At 35.4% G+C, this 23,600-nt stretch overlaps 1 protein-coding gene across 18 annotated transcripts in view; it reads left to right on the top strand.

Annotated features, from left to right (window-relative positions):
• HDAC9 (histone deacetylase 9) overlaps positions 1-23,600 on the top strand; it is a 442,393-nt gene that overhangs the window by 372,175 nt on the left and 46,618 nt on the right. For 16 of the 18 annotated variants that reach the window (XM_090142709.1, XM_090142714.1, XM_031590074.2 and 13 more), the window contains one exon: positions 13,574-13,692. In XM_090142709.1, coding sequence (XP_089998835.1) covers positions 13,574-13,692 — 119 coding nt within the window. Of the gene's footprint in view, positions 1-764; positions 808-13,573; positions 13,693-16,378; positions 16,540-23,600 lie in introns of those variants that run through there. The other 2 variants (XM_090142708.1, XM_090142710.1) reach the window with 2 other exon arrangements.

Here is a 23,600-nt window from a genome sequence, read left to right as displayed (position 1 = left end):
TCCTCTTTGCTCTTTGATACTCCTCATCTCTATCATTGCTTTTTTGGTGAAGGAAGCAGTGCAATTAGGTGGTGGGAAAGTTGGCTTGTTTTTCATCATGGCAAGTAGGACTTGACCCGTCCTCATTCCACAGTCAGAACTCCTCAAAGATAACTGTTTCCTTCCTGACTGTGGGTTTCCACTTGGACTGTCAGGTTACCAGTATTTCTGCTATCAGGACATCAATTGTTGCTTGAGATTGGAGTTAAATATCAAGATTCACAATAGAAACTCTCATATTTTTTGCTAAAACAGAAGTAAAATAAAGAATTTATGAACTTTTTTTTTTTGAAGACTATGACAAATTTGAAATTGTGCTACTGTGATGTCTTTTTGAAGTTATACTGGAAAATAATGTCAAAAATGCCCATTTTTTAGGCAACGTCTGTCAAGTTTATTGAGTTGATTTAACAATTAAAAAGACAAGTAAATGAGAAGAAAAATATAAAATTCTAGAAATACAATTGAATTTTTTATGCATTTACAAAAGTCAGAAGGTGTTGAAATTAGAACTGCAAAATGAAGAACAATTTAGATATTTATGTAACAATTTAGACATTTTCTAACTGACCTTAGCATTATACTTTCTTAGGGTTCTTTTTTTTTTTTTTTTGTCCAGAGACTGAACTATCTTGCAGAAAAAATAATATAAAAATTACAGATTTTAATACATACTTTTTCCTTACCAGTTCATGCTGAAGGGCTGACAATTTCTCTTTATTTAGGTGCCAAGAGTCTTCTAACCTTTCTTGAAGAGGCCACAACTTAAAAACCTATTGGATCACCTCCCATGTATTAGCAATGATAAAAACTTCCTCCTAATCACTGTAATTGCACAACTCCATTTGACAGGTTTGGCAATTTTATGTTGGAAGAGTAATTTTAACGAAGTGTAGATGGGAACACAGTGCCAAATTTCTCAGCTGGTTTAAAATTACTTGTTTTTAAATATAGGTTGGCAACTGAGAGTGAAGAACTCAAGCAGCAAAAAAATCTTTGCAGAGTTTTTGGGACTGTTGATAATCCAAAGATAACAGCATGAAAAAAATGCTGCTTTAAAACTAGTAATTTGCACATTTTACAAGTTGTGTTGGTAATTTTATATAAGGAATTCAAAATGACAAAGGGATTTCCTAAATAAACAGTAACTTTTTTTTTTCAGCATGCTAATGCTGATTAAAGTTGAATCCTTAGAAGATAAATGAATATGAATTTCTTAGGGGGGTTGTTGAATACTTGGAAAATGAATGTTTTATCAACTACATTTTGTCTTCAAGAAAAGTTCAAATTTTTGGACAAAATGAAAAATTTAGATTATATGATAACTAGATATTGTATTATCCATACATGAAATCTGCAAAAGGTTCTATTTTTATTTATTTAGTATGAAGTATATTTGAATGTACTTTTGACTTACATTTATTAGAATGTTTTCTGAAATTTTACTGTTGTTTTCTGATACATCCAATCTAAGTTATATTATTTTGTCTGTCACTCTGAGACATAAGTGCAACAAAAATAAAGGTATAAGTGGAAACTATACTTAGGGATGTTTTTGTTACTAGTTTCAACATTGTAAATTGAGACAGACATTGAAAAAAAGATACTAGGTGATTCAATTCATTCTTACATTTTCTTGAAATTATAATCAATCTAAGTTTCCAAGGCAACTGACTACATGAGGATGGACCAGCCAATAATGGGAAACAGCTTTCTGTTTTATTACTGTAACATATGGTAGAAAAAGTCTTTTTGTTTCATGCTGTTGAGGAGACTATCCAATTTATCACCCCAAATAGAATAAAAAAATGATTAAAAGAGGTGTGAGTAGTTCAGTATTGAAGCAGAAATGCAGAGATGTACGTTCATGGGGGAAAGGCAAATACAGAAACATCAAAATGTAATACTTAGATGCTCTTCTGCTAAAACCCAAACTTCATCTTGATTTTTCCTCTGACCTTCCTACAGGTCCTGGCAACATGAAGGGTTGGTGTAAGTGATTGTATTGGCAAATGGGTTTGTATTATATCAGTATGACTCTCTCAGGGTGAGTGGAATTGCCTTTCTGCTGTGAATTGCCTGGCACAAATAAAGGGCTTCCACCACGTGCACCACTGAAAGAGGTATGATTGATGGAGGACCACGAGGCATACTACATTTCTTTTGCAGATGTCAGATAGAGTCTACTAGGAGAAGCGTTGGTTCCTTGAAGTCAATAGAAACTTAAGTAAAATATTAAATCATATCATGGTATATCTACATTTTCATGTTTTGTGTCTTGGTCTGAGATTTCAAGTGCTTTACTACTCACTATTCTTTCCTTCTTGAAGCTGTGATATATTTATTCAGTAGTTAAGGTATTCCCCTTTTTTTCCCTTTCACAGAATCACAGAATGGCCAGGGTTGGAAGGGATCTCAAGGATCATGAATCTCCAACCCCCCTGCCACATGCAGGGCCACCAACCTTCTCATTTAATGCTAGACCAGGCTGCCCAGGGCCCCATCCAATCTAGCCTTGAATACTTCTAGGGATAGGGCATCTTGTTTACCAGAATTTATTTGTTGATCCTTTTTTTCCTTTTTTGGAACTTTTCCTGAAGCTGGCACTGTATCTCTTAACCATGAAATCTTCTGTTTCAGATATTGGATTAACATAGATTCCTTTGCTACTTTCTTATTTTTTCAAGCTACCTATTTATGTCATTGCTTCCTTACTGTTTTAAGTTATTTTCTATATGAAAGAATTCCATTTGAATTTCAGTATAAACAACTGTTTCTTTTTCATTTTACCGAAATATGAATCAGGGTTCCCTTTGTCCTCATCGTGCCATTCTTGGCTTCCTATTTCCCTAAGTCTTAATTTCCTTCTTTCTTTAACTTCACTTTTTACATTTTTGGTGTAACTTTTGTAAGAGAGTATTTCATATTTTGAAACACCAGCCTACCTGATGGTACTCCCTATACAGGGACTGGTTTTGTGAGTTGAAATTTTCTAATTGCATTCAGTTCAGTTAATACTTAAGCATAGACATTTACTTTTCTCTGTATTTGGAGTCTGCCATTTTTCTTTTTTGTTGTTGTTGTTAGTAAGGGAAGAGAGGTGATAAAACAATATCAGTTAGGATAATATTCCTCCAAACTGCCCAGAGCCAACATTAGATCACATTTCTAACAAAACAGTAGCTGAAACTGCACCAGAAAAAGTTGTAGTTTCTGACACTGTGTGGTACATAGGAATTATTGCTTTAGATGCAACATGTCACCTTTTCCCACAAATACTTTCTTTCAATTTTGTATGCGTGTTTGGGAGAGGGTAGTTGAGGGATACGATAGGAATATGAATATAATATATATATAGGAATATAGAAATGTTCCCTTCTTATTTACCTCACATTACCTGTAAATATTTCCTCTAAATCTCTTAAAATTATATCAGTGTGAGTTCCATTAATTGTTATTCATCTTAGATAAAGTGAGAAGACTTGATGCTTTTGTATGGTATATAAAGGGTGCTGTGATTTTGGCTGTCAGAATGAAGTCCAGCTGGTCTGTTTAAATATAGACTGAAGTAAGGGGATGGGCTAATGTGGTCCTAATTTCCAGTGTCAAAGATCATGCAAGCTGAGATAAATAGATCTTTGGTTATCAATATGGAAATGCTGGATGCTATTGCTGCCTGTTACTTCACTGTCTTTCTGCTTTAGTCCAGAGACACTTCCTAATTTGGTTTGGGTGTAAGAAAATGTCCATATGTTTCTTTTCTACCAGTGTGTGTTGTTGATCAGGAAAAAACAAGAGGAAGTGACATATATCTGTGTATGTTTGAAAGAATACCTCTGACAAGCTAAAAAATCAGATTAGCCATATAAGCATATTATTAATTCAATAGTGACAATGTAATAAAAAATAAAAAATAATGGCTGTCCAGAAAATTTTGAAATTTCTATGTAAACCACACATGCAGTATGTGGTTTAACATTAGAAGTAGCAATGAATATACAGAAGAAATACAAGCTAGAAGAAATACAAGCAAGAACACACATGAAAGAGAGAATATATAGACACCTCTGAGTAAAAGATGAATTCAACATCACGTGCTTTCTATCCACAACCATGTGATGAATGCAGCATGCAAAAAGATTATGCTTTGACAAATGGCTTTGATCTTGGTGAGTAATGATTTCTAGAAAATGTTTGTTATCTTTACATTTAAAAGGAGAGAAAACTTTAATACTTCTAGGCAAACTGCTCTTTCCAGAAATGTCAAAAATTTTGTGGTAAAAGTATTTCTTCCAAGAGATTTGTGTCTTTTATCTACTTGCATTACTGATCCCATGAGAAATATGTCATTCCTCTATTATATATCCCCAGGCATGCTGTATTAGATTTACCCCACTGTTTCTCCCCACCTCTCACTTTTACAGGAGTTGAAAACTGTCTTAAACTTTTCTACTATGACAGTGATGCCGTAAAGTGCATTGCTAACACTGCAAATTTGTCTGTAGTATGAGCAATAATCCAAAAGTTCAGGTAGAAAAAGTATGAAAAGTATAGAAAAAGTGAGTACTTCAGAGCTCTTGTCTCAGATTCATGAAAACTCTTACGCTTTTTAATTTACTTAGAACACTATATTTTCCTTGTTTTCCCCAATTTCATCATTCCTAAGGAGTGTAAGTAAAATAAATTCTACAAGTTCCTCTTGTGCTGTTTTTAGATGGCTATGGAATTTGGATTTGTTATCTACTCTAAAAAAACACTGAAAAATATGCTCCAGTTAATAAGCTTTTCTGGAAACATGGTAAATTGCTAAGAGACGACACCATGCTATCAATTAGTTTGTGAACTCTATAAATCCAACAAACCGTGGCAAGTTTTTACCTCTGAATGTAGCTATTTCCAGTATTTTAATGCTTTTTTTCTTCTTTGGAAGGATCTTTTTGCTATGTAATAAGATTTACGGGAAGCACTGAACTGTCTCAGTAGTAGTATTTTGTTAAAGTTTTAGGCTGAGTCCACTGATTTTCATCATAAAATGCTGTTGAAAGAAGTGACTTATCAGAAAGTTGAAAACAATATTTTGTTATAGTAAAAAGCATATACTGTAAAATTCTCAATCTTGATAGAAATGTACTGTTTTCTAAACTCAGAGCTAGAGCCATACTAATTTTAAAACAGAGAACAAAAAATACTCTCAAATGGGATTATTAACTTCATGGCTGAAAAATTCTGAAGATCGACTTTCTTTCAGAAAGAATGAAGTAAAAACAAAAGGACACCAAATTGTCTCTTCTGATAGACACCTGTTACATCAAGAAAGCTAAACAATGCCTTAAATATTGTCTGAAAGTAAAATTTGAGAGTATATAGACATATGTAATTACAACTTCCCATATCTGTTAGAATGGTTTTAGTGGAGAAATTATTGAATTTATATGGTGGGATTCCATAGTTCCATGCATTTTATTTTTTCAGCTTTCGTGATATTTTTAAAGTCATGCTACGTTATATATTGAAGCTTTGTCTTTGTAAATGAAGTCTGTATTATTCTTTTCTCACACGTGATCTTCAGTTGCATAGCTCCTCAAAGCCACATCAGTCTTTTAACCACCAGTTAGAACATGGTAAATATGTTTGATTTATGTTGCACAAGATGGTATTCTAGCAAGTAGCTTTATCTGCGATCTAAAAAAAGAAAGAAAAGGTAAAAAGTAAGCTTTTTCATCATTTGGCAAATATTTCCACTAATAAGACTCTAACTGCAGATTTTCTTATCCAGTCACTTTTCTGAGTAAAAATGTTCCATAAAGAGGTATTCTGCATGTGCTGTCTTGGCCTGTAAGCCCATATAACATTTTATATTTGCATACTAGACAGCTGGAAGAATTTGATCCTTCCAAGGAAACCTCTCCTTTCAACATATAATAATTTAGAGAGACTTAGGCACACAGCGTTAGAGCAGACTTTCCTCAATTTAGCCACTCTCTTTACCTAACATCTCTGAAGTTTGGATTTTACTGTTATCAGTGTGGGTATGAATGTACATTTTGTGTGTATGTGCATTTGCCCATGTCTCTAGAAGATGAATAATTTTGTTTGGCAACACAATTAAGTGAATTCCCCAAACCAAGAAGTAGTATTTTTCTCATGCTTTTCTTGTTTGTTTCTTCTTCGTATTTGGATTCATTTTGTATTAGTTCAAAGACACTGACTTAAGGATACTGTAGATCAAACATGGAAGAGCCCTTGTAATTACACTGAAACCCCCTTTCTAAATAAAAATAAAAAAAGAAAGATCAGCAGACTAAAGTGTTGCAATTCCTGTTGTAATAAAATTTAGAACTCTTGCATGCAGAATGCCAACCTAATTTTTTTTTTTTTTGGGGGGGGGGAGGAACCCACAAATAATAATCCTTTTCTCTGACAATATCTTCAATAGCCAAAAATAAATTCACCAGTGTTTCAGAAACTTTCCATTCGTTCAGTGACACTTAGATACTCCTAAAATTCTACCATTTGAAATTTCTAAATTGGGGGCATTCCTGGAAGACCTTGACCCTTTAAATACTTTAGCATGTGATTAAATTTTTGCTGTGCACAAATTCCCCTGTAAGGAACATGGATTACATGTATTAATGTGGTAACTTTTGCCACTTGACAAATAAAAGAAAAAAGATTGTATGGGAACTGCTGAGTCACAGCCTGAATCACTGATTGATCACCTGAGGCAAGCCCATTTAAGGGCTGACTGCCTCTGGGGAAGGATCTCTAGTTGGAGATCCCTTCTTTTGGAGTTTTCTATTGTAAGCCTAGGACATAGGTGAGCATTTCATTTTTGATTGTCTCTTTCACAGCAGTAAATTTTCTAATTATAAACCTGTATGATGCCATCCTAACCATGCTACTCTTTTAACTGTACATTTGTTAATTGTATGAAGATATTTTGCATCTCCAGAAAGCAAATCAGGCAACTATAAATTGTCAGGATGAGAACGTTGACTGTGCTTATAAAAAGTAGTGAAGGAATAAAATGCTAAAAAGGTATAAAAGGAAAACTTATAAGAATAAAAGAAAAGATATAAAAGTCTATAAAAACATGAAATTTATAGAAGATAAAACTAACATGGGTAAAATCTGAGGAAATTTGATGTGCCTTGGAGGGTGAGTTCGGAACACAACTAGTGATCAGATAGCAGCAAGAAAGAAGGTTAGGGGGCAAGTTTTCAGCTATGGTCTTAGTGAACTTGGTCTGACAGCAGGGCAGGCATAAATAAATGTTAGAAAGTTCAGCCAAAATTTTAGGAGGATACACTAGTATAAATTCGGTATTACAAATTCAATATTACAGATGGAGAAAAGAATCTCCAATAGTTGTACAGAAACACTGTGTAGCTTTCTGTGAGGATTGCCATTTCTTGATATTGTATTACATTAAAACATATGTGCAAACAATGCATAAAAATAATAGATACCATAAGTTCCATGTAACCTATCAGGGCAATCTTTTAAATTCTTTCTGATCTACTCATATCAGAGTGCGTTCAACAGAATACTTTAAACTGTGTAATTTTAAGGGAAGACAACGTAGTCATTGTTTAGAACAATATTTTATTTGCAGGATAAGAAACTTAAATATTTCATATAGGTCTACATTTTTTTTAGACAAAAAACTTGGTCTCCATTTGGTGGCAAAATGTCCACTCTAAAAGCATTTTATGTATATATTTTATTCATCTTATAGATCTAGTATAACATGAGAAATGAGTGCTTTCATAGCATTTTCCAGTAGTTAAAGTAGTAGACTTTAGAATTCTGCATTTTCTGTCTGAGTTTTTCCAAGGACTGCTTAGTAATTCATTCAAGTCGTAGGTCTAGCTGACCCACTTGGGAAGAGGGTACAAGAAATACTTGCTTTAAAGGACTGTGCAATCAGGAACAGCCATGCTGATTTATACTGGCTAAAGTTTTGGGCAATCCTGTTTTTTAATGTTCTGAAAGTACTTTGAGATAATTGAATGAAAACACTGGTGGATTTTAGGGAAAGAACAAATAATTTACTAAGCAATTCCAGTGTGCAGTTTTAGAGCATCGTGGATTTTGTTTCTCAGTTACATAAATTGCTGTCCTGGGCTGTTTTCTTGTGTGTGTGTGTTTTTTTTGTTTGTTTGTTTTTTTGTTTTTTGTTTTTGTTTTTTTTTTTTTTGCTTGCTTCCTTTTTAAATTACCAACACAGCAAAAGAATTGTATCTATTTGCATCAGCTTAACTTTCTTTGGAGATTTCCAGCTCTTTGCAGTGGTACTTGAAAAGTCATTTTTGGGCTGGGTACTTTTCTGCAGTCTCTTCTGGGAGAACAAATGTTTAGGAGCATCTTAACCATGTGCTGTAAATGTACAAAAATAGAATGGAAGGATAAAAGGAACAAGATCAAGTAAACAGAGTCCCTTGGTAGAATCTCTTTAATGTCTTGCATCTGATGTTCATATTGGTGGGGAGGGGAGGGTCACATGCTTGATGTTTTCTCTGAGACTACACCCAACTGGAAACCATCCCTTGGCTTCTCTGCGGACAGCAGCATACCCAAATGGAACGTATTAATTCTTTGGGGAAATCTCTTTAGTAGGAGAGAAAGGAATCTTTTCAGTTTCTCAGGCACATGCTCTGTTGCCTGTGCTGTCAGGCTTAAAGGAGGACCTGCACTACCTGGAGCTGGAGGACACAGTTCCATTGTATCTGCAAGGTTTAGAATGGATAAATAACTTCTGGTGCAGCTGCTCAGGCTTTGCAGATTTGACATGTTTATTAATGAAAATGTGACAGAAAAGAAAGAAACAGTCAGCTAAGCAAAATGCCCCTGTAACTTTGCTGTCATCATTAAGTGAATACAGTATACCAAATATTTATGCTTCTATATGATTCAGGATCAAGAAAATAAATATCTCTTTTATGTGTTTTATTTTCTTTGGAGAAGGGAGTAGAGGAGAGTGTGAGTCATAGTGGAAGAAAAAAACTCACTTATTTTCTGACAAAAACTACTCACTTTGGAGGAGGAGGATCCTAACATTAACTTCTGTTTGCTGATAACCCCTGCAGCTTGGCTGCTTCTAGCAAGAAGCTGACAGCCTGCCATTCCCCAGTCTGTACCTGTCTGGTGACCTATGGCCAAAAGCCAAATCATATTTCTTGCTTCTGCTGTGGATGAGATAACTGTTTCTACCTAGGTCTGAGTACAGAATAGCTTTGTACCCTTGGAAAGGATTTCTGATGAGCAGAGTTTTGACCCTTCACACTATAACAAATCCTGCCAGCTGCAGTCTGACTTCTGAGCATAGGGCTGGTCTGAGGAATTTGGGAAGGTTAATATTAATATCTGTTAGTGTATGAACAATACTAGTTCTATGGCTTCTTGTGTTTGTTTTTTTCTTTTAAGGAGCTTTTTTTTGCCATGATTTAATTAAGACGATTCTTTTCTTAAGCAATTCAAAAGATAAATGCTGTGGTCATTGAGCTCCTGAGAAGGCATTTGATGCACGATAACAGCTTTAAGCATTTTGCTGTGCCCTCCAAAGTGCATATGAAATGGAAAAGGAGTAAGATGCAGACTTATAATTCTCTTTTCTCAAGAGGTAGAGAAGTGTCAGGAGCTGTCCTGTCTGTTTAATCATATTCACTTTTCCAAGGTAAAAGTCTTCATGAGAAGAAATGAATTTCATGTTGCTTTTGAGTTAAGAAGAGGAATCCACTGTTTTGTGTAGACTTTTTTTTTTTAAAACAATTGTTAGCCTCAAAATGACTTTCCAAGGACAGCAGCTATTCAGGAGTAATGAAAGGGCAGAAGGCAGAGAGGTGGCAAATGACAAAGGATTTTAGCTCTGTCTTGTGAGATTTAGTCCATATTTAAATATTTATGCATTTAACTTGTGATTTCCTATGACACTTCATAGGATAGCAAAGTATCTATCACGTTTGCGCAAGAATTTACACATGCCATGAAGAAGTACTTCTCAAAGGTTAGAGGGATCCTACCTACACAAATTCCAAAACAAAATGCTATGATGTTTTCCAGACATCACCCTTCTCTTCTATGCAGACATCTCAAGTAATTATTCCAAAAGGGGAAAACCTTTAATGCCTGCTAGCTAGTGTAGAGGAAGACTTGAGTAGAAATTTAGGGACTAGATGTCCATTGGTCCTCTCTGCATTTGAGGGACTTAGTGCTTTCGTCTTTTTAAAAGGTCAAATAACAATCTTGCTTGCTGTAACAAAGGTTGCAAACATCTTGGGATGTTTTAGTTGAAGAGTCCAACTTGTTACTGAAGCTTGAAACAGATTAGATTTTCTAATATCCTTTTTCTTTTTAAGGAAAAAGTGCTTGGATTTTCTGTTCCATATAAAATCAAGAAAAATGTATTATCTGGATAGGTTCTGACATTCCAAATCCCTCAGTGTTATGGAGAATAGAAGAGACACAAGTGGCAACCCAGTCTTGTGAGGCACAGAGGTGAAATGAACAGTTGGACTAGATGATCTTGGAGATCTTTTCCAACCTTGGTGACTGTGATTCTCTCCTAGTATGTAATTTGCAGAAAAGCAGTAGTAAATTCTTCTTATATTTGTAAGAGGAAGAGTATTACAGCAAAAGTAGGGTGCTATTTTTCTGGTGAAATTAAGCATACACTTCTGTGTACATTTTTAAAAAGATTTTATTTATTGCACAAAAAATTCTCTCAGATCTTATTTTGTTACATAAATTGAGGTAATATTGAAAGCAGTAAAATAAATAATTCTATGTGCCACCTCATTATTATCCTTAAATCCTTCTCCTCTCTTTCATTGAGATCCCTGTATTTCCTTTCTGCACGGATTTATCAATATGATACTGTTTAATACTGTTAAATATGTTAAATATGATAATAGCCTGGTGCTTTGTGCTGGAAGACTTTGCTTTCAGTAGTTAATAATTTTGCTAGAGTTACCCAGTATAGCTTGCAGTTTCCTTGTCACACATGTCTATCTAACAAAAAATTATCTTGTCTGGACAGGAAACTGACTAAAATATTTTTGTTGCTTACAAAAATGAAATTAAGGTTTGCTTTGTTTAGCCCAAGTAATTAAAAATGTGCTGACATCTTCAGGCTTCGGAGCAAGACCTTAAAATGTGGTAGATGTGTTGTAGGTTTTCCCAACATTTCAAGTGACTCAGCTCTCCAAAATCTCATTCTGCTTTAGCTTGATAGGTTAGTGTTCTGTTACCTGAGTTCCCAGAGATGCTTTTGGCTTTGAACATGCTCCATCCTCAGACACCAATGAGCATTGTCTGTGCTGTATCCATGGTGCTGCCACTTTATTTGACGTGGAGAAGAAAAAACAGGGCCTGACTTGAATTTGACAAAATGTGCATGAAGAGTAGGAGGGCAAAAGCTAAAATGGTTGCAGATAGGGAAGTTCTCCACGAGGTCTCTCCTTTCACTGCATAAGATATGATGCTATGGGGATAGATAAAGTTTGCATATCAGCCACAGTCCCCATCAGTAATCGGGATTTGTGCCACATGTGTTTCAGACTTGAGGAAGTTTGGGAAGTATGTGTTGCTTCAGACACTGAACGTATAATTAGAGTATTAGAAGGTATGTACATAAGAAAGATGTGATTATATAGATCTTTTTTTTTCCTGATGTTGCTCCCTAGCTATGGGGAGTTTGACCTGCAGAAATGTTTAGTCTCTGTAGTATCTAAAGCAGTGCACTCTGTGTTACATAAAAATATAGAATAAAATACCTAGAAAAGATGTAATCTGACCTTCTGCCTCAAGTCCATATCAGTTTGAACCTATAGCAGGCATAATAGATATTACTTTTACCTTACTGAAAGCTTCAGAGATACCAGTTTAAATTTTCTTAAACAGTTCATTGAAAAGATTATCTGCCCTTGATATTTAAAAGGTTTTTCCAGTGTCTGAACTACAGCTTTCCTGCTGTTATGTCTTCATATCTTACCCACACTGGAAATGCAGGACTGTTTTTTTCCTTTCATTTTGCAGCAAGCACTTATATATTCATGGACTTCCTCTCATGTTCTGTGAATCAAATAGTTGGTTGTTTGTTTGTTTTACTTAGGTTACACTTCTTAGAATACTTTTGTTTACTGTTATTCTCTCAGATTAGTCTGAGTCCTTGGAGTGCAACACCTGTTGCCAGAACCCATACTTCAGCACAGAGCTACTAATGTGTTGTGCATCATTTTGCCTGTGAACATGAAATCACCAGGAAAATGAAATGGCCTAACATTTATTTTCCAATACAAAACAACCCATTGAAGTTCTGTATGACCTGGCAACAGCTTTTTATTTATTCTGAATTCTGCTTTCCTCTGGCCAACAAATAAAAGTAACACTTTCCTAGTATTAAAAGTAACTTTGAGGAAATCAGAACAGAAGAAAATCACAAAACATGGTTCAACAACTGGACTGAAAACAAACTACTAAAATGCTTCTTTCACAAAAAACCTTTTCAACAGAACAGTGTTAAACTTGGCCTAAGGTTTTTTAAATAAATATCTAAACCAATACACATAATGTGACACATATGCGAAATTCATCCGTAAATTTTGAACTGTGTATACTGATTGGGATTTCCTTGGCTTAATAGGTTTCAGAAGCCATCATTGTTTTTCTTTTCTGAATTAACACAGACCTTACAGACTCAAAGCCTGTCACAATAGGTGCAAAAGCTGTCCTTTTACCTTCCCTTCAGAATGTCAGCATGAAAAAAGGCATTTCCAAAAGCAGAGTGTAAGGTTATATCTTCTCCATCAGCACAGCTCCAGTGCTTTGGATTTGAAGGAAAGCTAAGACAAAGCAAATGCCTCCTGAAGTTTGTCAAGGAAGGGGTTAAAAATAGTGGAATCTTTGTGACTGAGAAGGGCTGAATTATCTTCCTGACACCAGCAGGGGTTGCTGTCACTGGTTTGTGGTTGTCACATTCCTGTTATGCTTGACCTTGGAAAGGCTTGACAACATAATCTGGATTTGATTAAGGGAATTTCATGTTTTTCCTTTGCTAGAGTCACCCCCCACCTCGACAAACATTTAAAAATGTTAAGAAGAAAAAAGTTTGGAAAGCAAACATTTTCCCAAAAGAAATTTATAGTTCAAATTTACACCAAGTTCGCACTAACTGGAGCAGTCCGGGTTTCCACTCAGGCTTTGAGCACTCTGTAAACCATTAGTCACTTCCCTGGAAGAGGCAGCTTTTTATAGGCAGCAGGGTAAAACAGGCACAGATGTGTGTGTAATGTTAGAGTCTTTCACATGTACCTGCCTTTTTTCCACCCTAAATTGTAGAAGAGAAAAAAGAATCAACTGATATGAAGCATCAATATGAAGCATCAGACTTTGTTTGGAGGATGGCTATGATTGGCTTAACTAAAAGAGAATGTTTTTGATGCACAACGTTGTGGATTCTTGAGGTTGTGGCAATATATAGCATGGAGATGGAAGTTCTTTTAATTTTTAACCAACTGTTCTCTTCTCTCTACAGGACTGTGATCATGCCAGCTGCCAATGAGTTTGATCCAGAGATTGTCCTGGTATCAGCAGGATTCGATGCTGTAGAAGGCCACGACCCTCCACTGGGCGGCTATAAAGTCACGGCTAAATGTAGGTATAATCTCAGGATGCACTTTTCTGAATTGGTACTTTTTCTGAATAGAATCTTTACTTGAAGTCCAGGTTACATCTGTATGTTTCATCTGTGAGATGACAGAGGTGCAGTGGAGGGCAAGGGTTCTGTTCATCTGTGCTCTGCAATACTGTGGCACTGCAGGACCTCACCCAGCTCACAGATGAGATAGAAGGAAACATGTTAGCATTTCTGGCTTGCTCCTTTCTGTTCCTTTTGGCATTTCTGTCTCGGTTTTTTAAAGTATTACTTTTCTGGCATTCAAATAACATTCTAGAGGTTTCATGCTTTTCAATAGGTCCCATTTTCCAAATGCTTGAGTAAGTTATTTCTTTTTAAATGTATATTGAAGATTTTAAGCATTGGAGGCCTAGATCCAATCTCATATTGCTGTTTTGTTATTGTAATCTCTTCAGCTTGATGGCACTAATCCTGAATTACATCAGTGCTCATGAAGGCCAAATTTTTCTAAAAGACTGCTCTGTTGGGTCTCAGTATTTGGATGTCCATTTCATACCTCAAAGAAGTGTGTTCAAGACAGTTTTAATACAGGTCTATCTGACATGTCTCATACATAGCACTCCAAAGTCACAAGCTTTACTGGATACTGTGGCCAAAATGATCTGAACCTGAGACACTGAGCATGGCTGGATAATGTAATAATACTTGTACAGTAATGTGCAGTATGACATTGCTATGCAGAGATCAGCTTCCATGAAGCAATGCAAAATGGTTTTCCAATTCAGTACTGTGAATAATTTTCTTCACTGTATCTCAAGACATACCATATTAACATTTAATTAGTTATTAACTATTGATACCTGTTGCTAATCAAAAATGCTTTGTGAAAAGTCTGCAGTAATAAGAACTAATGTCATTTAGCATGGTACACAAATGGCCTTCAGCTCAAAGGGGTTTTGTCCTTCTGACCTCTCCCTTTTGTTATAAACACATTGAATGAAGTTGGTATTTACTTCAGGAGGACCAGAGAACAGGCATAAACTTCTTTTTGCTTGCATTTAAACTGTGCAACATAGAGGTTTTTCTGAATGTCATGCACAACAAGTAGGTGAAGAGTGAGGCTGTCTATTGGTAGTGTTATGCTGTGGTAAGTGAGTATGTGCACAGAGCAGTGCAAGATCCTCCTGCACATACCCACAGGTGCTAGATTACAACTGGGTTGGAACAGGAATGCCCCTTTGACTGCAAGTAAGATGTACAGAGACTTTGAACAGTTTTTAATCTTAATGCAGAGGCTGCATTCAAGAAAGAAACATAGTATATTTGAGTAGTATGCGTGTTTGAGCACCACTTATCTATGTATTACAATTTTTAGTAAAATGCATGTAAAAAAAAAATTAAGATTTACCCACTTCAAAAAAAACTTTTTTCTGAACTATAATTCATCATCAGAGGTACAATTTCATAAGCATTGGATAGTTATTTGGACTTAGTCCCTGAGATGGTTAAGTATCCTTTAAGTATATGTGATGCTCCAGCAGGATACTCTGGCATACATTATTCCTGCAGATAGGATATTCTCACATAAGTTTCAGCAGCTTTCATATAAATAGCAATAACATTCATATTTTCTTCTTAGAATAGACCAAATTTCACATGACAATAAAGTGTTGAATGTTTTGAATTAATGCCAATTTCAATTCATTCATGAATTTTAGAAACTAAGTCACAATACATCTTTTATATGCTGCACTTCCATAAGTTGCACGTGTCTGTAAGTAGGAAAAGGTGATTTACAGTAGGTGACTCTTGTTTAAATTAAGGGAAACGCCAAGAGAGATTCAGATAATGATCATATACCTGAGAGATGAATAAAGCCTTTTGTACAGAGCCAAAGGAATTTATTATTTCCCCAAAACAAAATTCTCTGCATTCCACCATACCTTTGTAGAACATAACATACTATATTTGGTATGTAGAAAAATGAAGTTTGTTTTAAAAAGATCATTTAAATTCCAAAGAAACCTCCATATTAAAAGCTACAAATAGGTTTTCATGCAATTTTTAAATATTTCTTTGTAAGAATTAAAAATTATGCAGAAGCAAGATTCATCTTGCTTCTGCATAATGCAAGATTCATCTTGTAAAGATTCATCTGAAAATATTTCTTTGTAAATCATAGAATCCTTAGAGGTGGAAGGGACCTCTGAGGGCCATCTAGACAAACTTCAGCATTCAGTTATTCAATCTTCAGCATTTTCCATGCACTTAATACCTTGGATTTCCTGATGACCCAATACAAATTTCACACATGAAAAATAGAGAGATATTGACATCAAATTTACTAACTTTGTTAAAGACAGGTAGAGAGACACTGGATTTTTGATAGAAATTATGTTCTGTCTTTAGTAACAGCTAAAAAATTAAAAAGTATTTACCAATCAGCATTTCCAAGTAATAATGTAAAAGCCAGAGGATGAAAATAACAGATGAGCTCAACTACAGTCTTGGAGTAACTGTATAGCAGGCCACTGCATAAAGAAAAATTTGGTCTACTTAATCTATTGTGTTTGAAATGTGTACACTATTAACTGTTTTAAACTAATATTTTAATTTTTTCCTGTACTGATGTATGATCTGATATACTGAGCAGCTATTATTTCTAACTATTAAATACATCAGCAACAAATGCATATTTTGCAGCTGATTTTAATGAATGGATCTGATGGGCAAGGCAAGATTTCTCACAGTATGATGACCTTCAGCTCCTCTAGTAGACAACAGCATGGAAAAAAGCCAACTAAGATCAAGAGCTAGAAGATAACTCACTTAATTTATCTCCAGTCTCATTAAATAACTAAATCACTAAAGGTTTTTTCCACTGGGGGGAAAAAGTGTTTAAATGAGATCAGAATTGGGGGTTAAATCTTTCCTTCCTTTTTGCACTTTTTAAGTTACTTTCCACAAGTAAATGTTTTTTACCAGCTGCCTTTGCAATCCTTTTAGGTTTTTTTTTGTTTTGTTTTGTTTTGTTTTTTGAGGAAAAAGGTTTTCACTAAACTAATTTAAAAAACATTTACCTGTCTGCTGCAATATGGAAGTGAGAATAAGCATAAACTAAAGCACTTATTTCAACCCTAACTTTGAGGATTTCACAGACGTTTTCTTTCGGTTGCTTCTTTTTATACTTTATCCATTTCAAAGGCAGCATTACACATACACAACTTGAAACATATACTTGATCTATGTGCATAAATGTAGTGATGGATTTTATAATCTGTTAAGAAAAACATGGGCTTCAGAGACTTAAGATGTGGCATAGTATGTAACTTTCTGGTGCCAGGAAGCTTTTAAACCTTTGGTATCAGCTACATTTCTAATATCTCAGTAAGGAAAAACTAGCTCTATAAACAACAGCTTTTATTAGACCACTTAAATTAGCTGGAAATTGTATATTTCTGAATGAAAAATCACTTTGTCCAGAATAAGGTCTTCCCCAAAAAGGGGACAGTGTCTGAAAAGGAGTGTTTTTCCAAATAAACCTTTTTTATGATGAAGATATCCTTGGTAGCAAACTGCCTATGTCCTTCAGGCTATCACAGCTGCACAAAGTCTAACATGAGGAGCAAAGAAAGCGAGGCATGCGCTGGTCCTGCTGACCCAAAGTCTTGGACAGTGATAGGAGCCAACTCCTTCTCAGGAGCTTCTTTAACTTGTGATAGGCCTGGATCATGTTGCCAAAGATATTCAAGCCACTTACCTCAGATCTTGCTTTCTGTGACCCTGTCTTATGACTCAAGCTCAACTTAATTAACTGAAACAAAGGGAAAAGTGTTTTATTGCCAAGTGCACTTCTGGTGCCATAGCTGCCTCCATGTTGCTTGGTTACATTGGTTCCCCAAGCTCCATTGTGCAGATGTGTGCAGCAGCAGAGCTCTCTTCCTCACAACTCTCATCCAGAGTAACTATTGATGTCATTGAGATGCCTTTGTTTGGACCAGGAACTATAAATGTACTTAAATTTCACTGTAAACTATAATCAACTAAGAGGAAACCTTTCCTTAGTTCCTGACTGATCTAATATTTCTTATTTATTACCAGAATTGAGTTATATTTTAATAAAATAACAGGTATCACTACAAGATGTTACATACTGTAAAGAACTTTATGCAGCTATGTTTTTTTTGTACTTGAGTAGTAAAAATTGTACTGACAATAAAATATAAGAAAAATAAGGGGCAAAGAAATAAAGGGGATAAAGTGGTTTAGTAATTAAAATAGTAAAGAGGTGCCTGAAGAATAAGAATCTGCTCTTCCGTCTTGTCCTAATGAGCCTTTGGAGGAAGTACTGAATATAGGAATGATATATTCTGTGTTTTATTTTATAATTATTTCTTACAACCTCTGATAAGATGCACTGTATTATTGTGCCATTTGTGAGGTGTATGGGTCTGAGAAAGAGCTTCCAGGTCAGATCATAAATTTGAAGGTAGTTAGATCCTGTAAGAGCACTGCTTTTAAATTTTGCCCTGCTGACTGTAGAGGTTCTCCCTGTAACATTATCCCAAGGTGAAGTACTTTCTCTTTGTTTTATAAAGCAGCCTTAAGACTAATGTCTGCATTAAAGTCCCTGCTATCGCTTTACTGATTAAGTAAATATTCTACTCAATTGCTCATTAAATGGTAACTATTCCATAAAAAGAATAAAGTAAATAGAGAAGTGTCAGGCAAGACTTTAAGAATTTTTCAGGGTACTTATGTTTGTTAAGGGCTATAATGATTTACCGGAGTTTTCCTGTTGTTTTAATCTTAGTCCAAAGATGCTATTTGACACCAGAGTGCAAAATAAGATCAGCAATTAGCACTAGGAAAAGATACTGCTGCAGGGCATTCATGGTGTAAATCATATGTGTCTAGTATTATGCCAAATTCATGATACAAGGTTGATGCGGTGTCTAGAATATAACTGACTGAGCTGATTTGTAACTTACAAAGACTTTATTTAAGCAAAGCATAATAACTACCTTAATTTATCAAAAGCTACATAATGCTGCTATACACTTTGGTCAAGTGAGACCAATTCAAAAAACGCTAAAGTTATGAACAAATTTCCCTTCTCATGAGCCCCTCATCAGGCAGAGCATGGAGGACTTCACTGTTAGCATAATGCAATCCATCTGATCAGTCACAGAAGAGGAAACAATGTTTTGAACATCAAATTATTTCTGAGGTACACCTCACCTTAAGTCATGGAACTTAACGTGTAAAAAGAGTTCCTGACTTACACATAGAATACAAGTCTTCTGTTGAGCAATATTCTCTTATGGCATGAGCTGCTGCTTCTCAGAATACAAGTAGGAGCAATCAGGTTAAATTTGGGTGTCTGTCCTTTTGGTTTCTACTTTGCCTTTCATTTCTGTTCCAGCTTCCCAAAGGGAAGGAGTAATGATTTTTGATAACGAGGTCTCTCAATGTGGCATACAACTCTGTAAAAGTTACCTAGCATCTGGCAACAGGCAGTTCAGAAGTAATGTGTTCAGTTATAATAATGAGGTAATTGATCTCTGTAAGAAATATCTAGCAATGTGCATTGTCATCACTGGAATACTTTAAATGAGTCTTTTAAATAGACTCCTTACAGTGTCCTTAAAAGTAGGTATGCTGTGGCACACTCAGACATTAGAAGCTTGACTTCGCAAAATTTTTGTTTAATGACAAGTGTTTTCTTGAGTCTTCCCTATTGTATCATTGTGCATTGGAATTCTGTTCAGCTTCTCCTTACGCTTGGTGTGCAGTACATATGTTAGAAATAAACCAAAAGAAAGGGCTAAAACTGCACATCCCAAATTCAAACATAGAAATGATCTGGGTTTAAAGTATTTAAGATATATTTCAGAAAAAAAGTTTCCTGTATAAAAACATCACTCTTTCTAAAACATTCTATGTAGCTATTCTGAGTATCTCTATGCTGCAAGCAGTATGAATATAAATGGTGATTCTATATGGTAAATGTATATTGCAATTTTCCCTGAAACACTTAATTTCTAAATCAGTCCCCAAATAATTTTGTAACTATCTACTGCACTTCATGTTGGACTCAGAATTGTGAGCTATTTAGGATAGGGTAAATGTTAACGTCTTTGGTGAGGAACTGCATGTTCTTCTGTGTTGAACCTCTGGTATGAAAGGCTTCCCTGACACTTGGCTCTCTGAAAACGAGTCCTAACTGAGACAACTAACATAGTATATAAACGTTAAAGGAGGGATGGAGGAAAAAAAACGTCCATGAAAATTGACAGCTGACTAAACAGAATAGTGGTTTTGATTTGGTAGCTGTTTAAACAATTCAAATGCCTAAAAATAGGATTGCCAGGCTTTTATGGTGCCATCTCATTTTTTTTTTTCTCTTCAAAAGCAAGAAAGTATTTTTGATTCAACTTTTAGAACAAGAAGCTACGATCCTGAAAAGGCTGGCACTAGATGATTCAAAGTGCTGATCACTGCTGTAGAAAAATGGGGTCACATGTCTCTTTTTCTTCTGAATTGTCCGTTACTTACCTCCCATAAGCACAGATACTTGTCAGATGTCTCTGTAAACATATGCAAATTAACTCATCAACCTAACAGAAAACTTTATCAGCCGAATAAATGAACGGATTTCTGTGGGGTTATTAAAGTATATAAAGAATTGGCTTATGGAGGGAACAATGTAAGCCAGAACTAGTGGAAGGGGATCAAGGACAGTAGAGGAAGGAAAAGATAAGGTATGATACCTTTTGCAGTGGAAAGCTGTTAAATTAACTGAGTTGCCACAGCTGTCTTCTCAAATGAATTCTTCTGGGTTCAGATATTTGATTGATTAACATAATTTGGTTATCTTTGCAGTACTGGAGATAAGATAGTTATCCAGCAGGATAGATTTTGAGTTGTTGACTCAGCTAAAAGCTTTAAAGGTGGATGTAGGGAAATGATCAGTCATAACGTTTCCCATGGAGGAATCTCTGATTCATATCAGAAAATTTCCTTGTACGTTGCAATAATCATTAAAATATGACATGTTCATTGGTGACATAACTTCAGTCATAATTATTTTCACTGGAAGAAGGAAAGCAGTTTGTGTTGGTTTTTTTTCCTCTTACTCCCTATTATTGATTTCACATGGCTTAGGCATTGTCACTGTATTGCTCAGCCTCACAAATCAGATTGTGCTGCATTTACTCCTTTATTTGAACTCGAAGTTTGATTTTGTACTGCAGAGGATCCAACAGAATTGGATCCTCATTTGGAGAAGCCAGAGAAATCCTCGGCTTCAAACTTCAGGCCACTCATCTTCAAAGCATGTTTTCAAGATTCTTTTGTTATTGCCTAGTGTTTTCAATCGTTATCTGTTAATTAGTAAGCCTTTCAGAAAGTAACTACCTAAGAAAGAACTGAGAACAATTAAAAACATTAAGGAATCAATGCTGACGGCCTGCTCTTTCACTTAGCCTTTCCTTCTGTAAACCAGCCAGGAGATATTTCCATTTTCTGTTCCCACTCTGCCCCACAAATAGAAGATGTGCCTGCTGGATAGTTAACTAAGTGGTGCAAGTGAAAAACCACCTGTATACTATGTTCCAGATATACAGTGCTCATACATCTGCAGAATGCATCAGGTGCCAGTTCCTTGATTTAGGACAGTTTCTAAGGACAGGGAAGAGGATAAATTGCAACGGGACAAAAAAATGTCTACAGAACCATTGAGAATTATTTTTGCTTTTCAGTCACCTTCCCTTATCTCTTCACCTACTTCTCATTATTTTTTTTCTTCCATGCTACAGTAGCGCATGAAAGAATGTATGGCTAAAGGCAGTAGCTGATGCGAGGGGTGCAATAGATGTAAAATTTGTTATGTTTTCTCTCAATTTTGAAACTTAAACAGATGATTTTTTTTTTTTAATTGAAACCAAAAGGCTGTCATTTCATAGAAGAAAGAGGAGGTAAAGTTTTTTTATTATTTTTTTGCGTAAGCAGTATTTAACTACTTAAGTTACAGTTTAAAAACAACAAATTAAATATAAGATTTTAGGACTATTTTGAAACTAGTGGAGGTTGACTCAGTGCTCAGCAACTTGCATGTGCTTTTTGCAGGATTGGGTCCTGAGAGAAATTGTTGAAAGACATCTCCAAATGTGGATTTCTCCATAACAAAGTGTCTGATCTTTTATAGCATCGTTGCATTGGGAATTAGGCTTGTCTTTGGGAATTTGTAAATCCTTTAGTAGAAGAGCATGATTTATGTCTTAGAATTTAACTATTCTCTGTAATAAATAGAAATGTGCCACAAGTATTTACTTGGTTGCGCCATGGGAAAATTTTTAACATATTGTTCACAGCTTCAGAATGCTATAAAAGAAGACGTAATTTGCAGACTGGACTATACTTTGTGATTTCTAACCAATATATTTGATTAATATCTTCCAAAAGAGACACTAGCCAAAATGTTTACATCTCATTAGGCAGAGAAGGGAGCACACACAATTTTGATTATGAGCTTGGATGTTTCATTTCTTTGGGTTTCACATCCCTACTACTTAAGGCAGACTGTAACTTTAAGATGTTATCTCTCGCCTGCACAAATAAACAGCCAGTTATGCTTTTTATGGTGGGTAGTTCTCCAACCAACAGGGGATTAGAAGATATTAGCTGGAGTTTGTGGTTCCCTGCTGAACTATCACGAGGTCCATGGATTCCTGTCCTGAATATTTCACAGAGCAAACACCTCTTATCTGGGGTGATATTCTCACACTGGCCTCTTGGCCATGGACTTCAAAAGATAATCACAGGGAGAGCTAGAGAGGCAATAACCCTTAATATAACAGTCTCTCCTGATAGGGACAGACAGGGTAAAGGTAAGGCGTCTCTGAAGTTTGCTCTTGTGTGTTTAGCCCCATGGGGTGATAGGGGGCCATCTGTTTTTTAGGCTGCAAACTCATCTTTTTCACGCTGTCCCAGTATCAAGTACACTTCAGGTCTGACTAACATCAGCACCAGCAAATCTTCACTGATTTAAGAGATTTTTGTGGTATTTTTAGCTTTGATCCCCAATCTTAGTTGATGTTGTGTTTTTGTTTTTAATCAAATAAATGCATAAAATTAAATATAAAAAGTGAAGGTCAGGATACTATTGACTTGAAGAGAAGAAATATGATTAAGAAGGATCATTATTTGTGGCCAAGGGGAAATGAAAGCTGGACTAGTGTTTAAACTTGAAACATCAACTTGTGGCTGTAGTTTTAATAAGTTACATACTATGCAGCAGCTCAGAGGGTGCTTACACCTTAACAGATTACCCAAACAGAGCATCAGTTCTACCAATCATCAAAATGCTGTTCAGTTATTTTTGACCTGGGCCGCTCCCTTAATGCGCTTCATATTTTTGAGTTATTTCCTGCCAGTCATTTCTTTATCAACAGAACATCGATACCCATTGCAGTCTCATGATTCTAATAGCCTTAACCCAAACACCTAATACTATGAAATCTGCAATCAGATGCTGCTAGTTGCTAGTGCTGGTGCATTAAAAAATGCAAATTTTGACCACTCCATCAACCTGATTGAAATTTACTAAAATATTAAATGTTTACAGGGATAGCCCTTGTACTGTAAGCACTAACATAGTACAAAAGCACATACTAAAATATCTTCAAATGCAAATTAAAATCAGAAGTCCATCATTTAAATCATTTAGATATTTCTTGAAGCTTTTTACGATTATCTTAGAAAAAAATAATAATTCTGCTGTAAAATAAATCCATTTGAAATGCATTTAGTAGTTATTTATTTCCTTAAGAATCTTCTTTTTTTTTTTTTTTCCTGTCATTGAGTGTTATTAAATATACAATAAAATGGCCCAAGGGACTGATCTCTGACCTGCTTTTTTCAG

Source organism: Phasianus colchicus, chromosome 6, assembly GCF_987193195.1.
Source record: "Phasianus colchicus chromosome 6, bPhaCol1.hap1.1, whole genome shotgun sequence".
Lineage (NCBI taxonomy): Eukaryota > Metazoa > Chordata > Aves > Galliformes > Phasianidae > Phasianus > Phasianus colchicus.
The sequence above is the reverse complement of the archived record's forward strand: the minus strand, read 5'-3'. Positions and strand labels throughout refer to the sequence as shown.